At 37.4% G+C, this 5,876-nt stretch overlaps 1 protein-coding gene across 5 annotated transcripts in view; it reads left to right on the plus strand.

The window, feature by feature from the left end:
* Positions 1-555: 555 nt before the first annotated feature.
* The window catches only part of LOC115220745 (fas apoptotic inhibitory molecule 1-like), a 7,435-nt gene continuing 2,114 nt past the window's right edge, over positions 556-5,876 (plus strand). Inside the window, exons 1-3 of one of the 5 annotated variants that reach the window (XM_036510216.1) lie at positions 556-871; positions 1,765-1,903; positions 4,067-4,289. In XM_036510216.1, coding sequence (XP_036366109.1) covers positions 1,790-1,903; positions 4,067-4,289 — 337 coding nt within the window. In that variant the 5' untranslated portion in view covers positions 556-871; positions 1,765-1,789. The other 4 variants (XM_036510215.1, XM_036510217.1, XM_036510218.1 and 1 more) reach the window with 4 other exon arrangements.

Genomic DNA, 5,876 nt, shown 5'->3' on the forward strand with positions numbered 1-5,876 from the left:
GCAATTGTTTTGATCCTTGTCTCCTTACACGCTAAGGGGGCTGCATCTAGATTACAACACATGAAAATCTCTCTGCTGTCACATTTGTGTTACTATTGCGTTTTAACCTGCACCTTCTCGGCTAACTGACCCAAAATACCAGCTCGGTCTGAGTCAATGGATCAGAAGCAAGTTTGAATGTTAAGCAGTAACACCCGTATCGATTGAAATACGTCAATACAGAATTTAAATTTTGAAATTCGTTTATCATTTATAAGTTTTATAACCAAATAAAATCTCAAAGAGTTTCGTCCTCCTCAAAACTCAACAACAGTCGTTAAGGAAACTGTTTACTTTCGGTAAAAATGAAGTTTAATCCTCAACCATAAATGTAGTTTTGGGTTTGAAATGGCATCTAAATATTTTTTTTTTAATTTTAGAGTTGTGTAGTTATAAAGAAATGTCTGTATTACAACATTTTTCTTTCTTTCTATGTATTATATTATCGAATAAAATGCCTCGACTTTCTTAATCGCTTCCCAACCAATTACTGCTGACACTTCCTGTCAAAGGTCGCGTGTCAATAAGCTTTATTTGATAGTTTTATTCTACTTTTCATGTAAGTAGTCACATCTGTCTATAGCAGCTTCTGATAACTAAGGTTTTTTTGTTTTTTATTCTTGTTCTTTTATGGCAAGCGGGAAAACAATAAAGTAACTTCATAATTGATTCCACGTACATTACATTAAAAGAACTAATAAAAGGCGTACTTGTTGCTTGGCAACACTTGTTGTCATTCCCATCGTCATTGTCATTAATCATTAATCATTATCATCGACAACAACACAATTGTTATTGAAAAAAGAATTAAGCAGGTGATATACATTTTCAAGTTTGTTTCCTTCTTGATTCGCTATTCCTATTCCCATCGTCATCGTCATCATCATCATCATCATGAAGATCACTACAGTTATCATCAGTACCACAATCATACCGTACTATTAATGATGCGGTTAAGTGTTCCCAGGTCAGCAATGATCGAGCACAGTGATAATCGGTCAAACGACAAGTCGCGATCCAGACATGTTTTCTCAATTATGACATGTGTCGGCCTAACTGATGTTCATTCTACATTCCCATTCTATACATATACAATGATGAATCGTATGTGGTGCATTCCGCCAGTCTGTACATTTTGTATTCTCTCCATTGTCCAGTTTATTTCCGTACATCCGTAGATTAAGGCGGTGGCAGGTAGGGTGGTCTCGGGCAGAGAGCGACAGTTGCATTTCCTTTGCATTTATTCTTGGTGGGGTGCATCCCATCGCAGTGTTTGAGAGCAATGAGGCTATTCATGTAATTATTTTTGTATGTATGCTCCCGTTATGCTTGTCCCAACTGAGTGAAAAGCAGTTTTAGTGGGTATTCTGGTGTTCTATATTGTCTGTGTGCTTGGATATAGATTGTTTATATATGAAAAAACTACTGGAGGGCTGGAGTAAACTGCAGTAGTAATCCGTGCTCCTGGCAGCTCTAGATGGTCTTTCATTTTTAGTGTTTTTATTCCATTGCATAGGTGACCTGTGGATGTCATGTGTACAACCATGTTATGTTGCGTAGTGCGTAGTTTTGTGTTATTTGTAGTTTGTGGTGGTTTGTTTAGGAGAAGCTGAGGAGATGGATCTGTAATATTGTTTGATATCATTATTTGAGACACTGCAGAGGCAGTGATGGGGATGGTGATGACTTTAGACATTTATGAAGAACTTTGATCTTCTGTTTCAGCTAGAGGCTAACTCTGCGCACAATAATGCCCTCGGACCTGGTTGGTAAATGGAGAGTGTCTTTAGCTGATGGTGTACATGACTTAGAATTTGAACATGGAACAACTTCTGGCAAAAGGGTTGTTCGCGTTGACGGGAAGGTAAGAGAACATTTCTTTCATTGCTCTTCACCATTCACACACACACACACACACCACCACCACCACCACCACACATACACATACACACACACACACACACATACATACACATACATGCATATGTCAACTGTGATACATTGTGCAAGCTCTTCCAGGAAACTTTCAGGTCAACTATTATGAAAAGTTTGACCTGACAGAGCTATTGAGAGCCAATGAAGGGAACCTCTATATATGATCGATCCTGCTAGAAATATCAACTCAGTCTACTTCAAATTATTCTCTGCTATCTTTAAAAATAAATGTAGCATGGATTAGAAATTGCATTTTGCTACCTACATATTTCAAATCATAATTCAACCACCATTTGATCATGTGCACAATCAAGATCTTGTCCAATCAACAACCGTTGTTCACATGATAGTTCTTTAGCATGTCTGGAACATTCCTTGAGCACAGCTTATAAATACTGTCAATAAAGGCTCCAATTTTGCAGAGTGATGAGACATTCAAGCTGGTATTTCATTCTCCATTCTCGCCAATTTCAGTGTGTCTTTGGTCAAGCTTAAAATTGCACAATCACTACAGCTGTTTCAACAGTTGCATACTCAGTCATACTCAATCGAGGATATCAAAGAAATAGACACGACACAGCACCTGTATATTTGCTTCAAACAGAATTCCCTTGCTTGTCATATTATGCTATTTCCACCTTACTGCTTCTATATTTTAATTTTATTGCATGGACATCTTTCCCAGCTTACAGAGTGCAATCAATCATATTTAAATGCTTGTGCAGTGTTGTATAATTACTACACGAATTTTTTGTTAACTATTCAAAAATACAGTCCAGCAATATTGGCACACAAATACCCCTAGCAACTAATGATCACTTCCAATGCTAGAAATGGCAGTCAACACAAGGAACAACAGATTCATTGGATAGTTAAGATGGTAACTTAGTTTCATATGGGGACAACACAGCCTAAACAAATATCTAATTACCCATCAAAAACCTTTGTTATACCCATTGTAGATACATATATGGATCATCCCATAAATAATGTTTTTTTTATATATATTTCTTTTATTTTTCAAAATTAAGATAAAAAAAGTTCTTTTTTTAATATTTTTAATCTAAAAATGTTCATTAACTCAAAAAGTCACTAAAATGTAAGCCTAAAGACTTAACAAACTTTTTCCTTTTTCTTTTGCCTTTTTCTCCTATTTATATTCCTCTAAATCATTCTGACGATGTTGTTAAATGGAAGGAGATAAATGCAAATTTACTTTGATTTGATAAACAGAAACAGCTGTAAATGGTTCTGAACTACAATTGAACTATGACCTTTTTTATACCAGCGATCAACTTCTCGTTGTTTATTTTTACTCCATTTCTTTTCTTTTCTATATCTATATATATAAAGCTGAAGTTGTCTGTGTGTGTGTGGCAGGTTTGGTAGCCTTCAACTAACACTATCTCCTCCGAGACCCTGCCGTGCAAGTTGACCAAAATTTAGAGTATGATAGAAGAAGGCTTGCTCTTCATTCCGTAGAAGAAAAAATTCAAATCAGACCATGTTAAGACCAAAAATTATTTGCATCAAAAAGATGCTTTTTTTTTTATGAAAATCCCTATTTTTTTTTTATTTTTTGACTGCTGTGTTGCCATTTTTCGGTGTATTTCAACCAGGAAAATGTTCACTTAAAGAGAATAACAAGCTACATAATGTAAAATTTTTACTTTTCAAAAATTCCAATTCTAAGGGGTCAAAACAAACCTGAACAACGCCGAGCTATACTGCTAGTATATATATATATATATATATATATATATATATATATATATACATACATCAGCATCATTTAACATCCACTTTATGTATGTATGTATATATATAAATGTATACTCTTTTACACTTTTACTTGTTTCAGTCATGTGACTGCAGCCATGCTGGAGCACCACCTTTAGTCGAGCAAATCGACCCTGGGACTTATTCTTTGTAAGCCCAGTACTTATTCTATCGGTCTCTTTTGCCGAACCGCTAAGTATATATGTATCTGCGAGCATATAAAGGTAATTGTTAAAACAAAACTGAGGAGAATATTTTTTTCTTTACATAGGTCATTTTATCCCTTTTTTTTATTATTTGTTTCTTCCTCCAGGAGATTTACCGTGTGGACTGGTTGTTTAAGCTGGTCGGTGGAGTCCAATTCAACATTGGTAAGACCAAATGTGTTATTAACATTGATGCATCCAATGGATTCTCTTACCAATACACCTTACAAGTGAATGGACAGGACTATGAAAACTTCATGGAAAACCAACGCAAAATCATGAAATCATGGATTGTCAACGTTGCCGAGAACCCTATCAGAATTACCCTCGGTGAGTAATTTCGTCTGTTGCTTGTTTTGGTCATTGGACTGCAGCCATGCTGGGGCACTGCCTTGAAGGGTTTAGTCAAACAAATTGACCCCTGTATTTATTTTTTTAAGGCTGGTACTTATGCTATCAGTCTCTTTTTGACAAACCACTTAGTTATGGAAACATAAACAAATTAACACACAGTTGTCAAACAGTGGGCAGGGCCAGGCACCATGACAAAGACATACACGCAAACAGATATGATGGGCTTCTTACAGTTTCCATCTACCAAATCCACTCACAAGGCTTTGGTCAACCCAGGGCTATAGTAGAAGACACAGGCCCAGAGTGAAATTGAACCCAAAACCATGTGGTTTGAAAGCAAGTTTCTTACCACAGAGCTATGTATGTTCCTATTTGTTTAAAATTATTTTTCATCTTTTTCCTGTATGCAAGGAAATACAGTGAGAGTTGGTTGTTCTTTCTAGCAGATCAAGTGATCACGTAGTGGTTCTCTTTGCCTTGGGCTCTCATGTCGATGCTGAAAAAATGTAATCTCATTGCTATTCACGCAGCAACAAGATTTCAAATGAAATTTCATTTCAAATAGGAACACTTTAGTATGGCTTTAGAGCAAATTGGTATTAAATATCTAATTAAATAATTAGAGTTATTGATTGGCCTCCGTGCCGGTGGCACATAAAAAGCACCCACTACACTCACGGTGCGGTTGGCATTAGGAAGGGCATCCAGCTGTAAAAACATTGCCAGATCAGACTGGGTCTGGTGCAGCCTTCTGGCTTCCCAGACCCCAGTTGAACCATCCAACCCATGCTAGCATGGAAAGTGGACACTAAACGATGATGATGGTGATGATGATGATTCAATTTTGATACAGCATAGTGTGATTTCTGCTCACGTTCAGGAGAGAGAGAGAGAATGAATTAAACGTATCTCCAAGATAATAGACAAGTGAAGGTGCATGGCTTAGTGGTTAGGGTGTCAGCATCATGATCGTAAGATTGTGGTTTTGATTCTTGGACCGGGCGACACATTGCATTCTTGAGCAAAACACTTCATTTCACATTGCTCCAGTCCACTCAGCTGGCAAAAATGAGTAATATTGCGATGGACTGGTGTCCCATCCAGCTGGGAACATATACGCCATTGAAACTGGGAAACCAGGCCCATGAGCCTGGCTAGGAGTTCAAATTCCACCGAGGTCGACTTTGCCTTTCATCCTTTCGGTGTCGATAAATTAAGTACCAGTTACACCCTGGTGTCGATGTAATCGACTTAATCCCTTTGTCTGTCCTTGTTTGTCCCCTGTATGTTTAGCCCCTTGTGGGCAATAAAGAAATAAGAAATGTGTGGTATATTTTTAGCTATATGATCCTGTAGTCACAGCTTGACATTTGGCCAACTACGTACATATTATTGTTAGGGGCATAGCTAGAGTATGTACCACCCAAAGTTACCCCTGAGTTTTTATCCCCCACCCCCTCTCTATACAGCTTATTCAGCAGAATCTCAAAAGTGCCACCCTCATAAAAGCATCACACAAGACAGACTATCCCACCACCACCAGCTACACTGCAGGCCATTGGT

Source organism: Octopus sinensis, linkage group LG17 (genome assembly GCF_006345805.1).
Source record: "Octopus sinensis linkage group LG17, ASM634580v1, whole genome shotgun sequence".
Taxonomy (NCBI): Eukaryota; Metazoa; Mollusca; class Cephalopoda; order Octopoda; family Octopodidae; genus Octopus; species Octopus sinensis.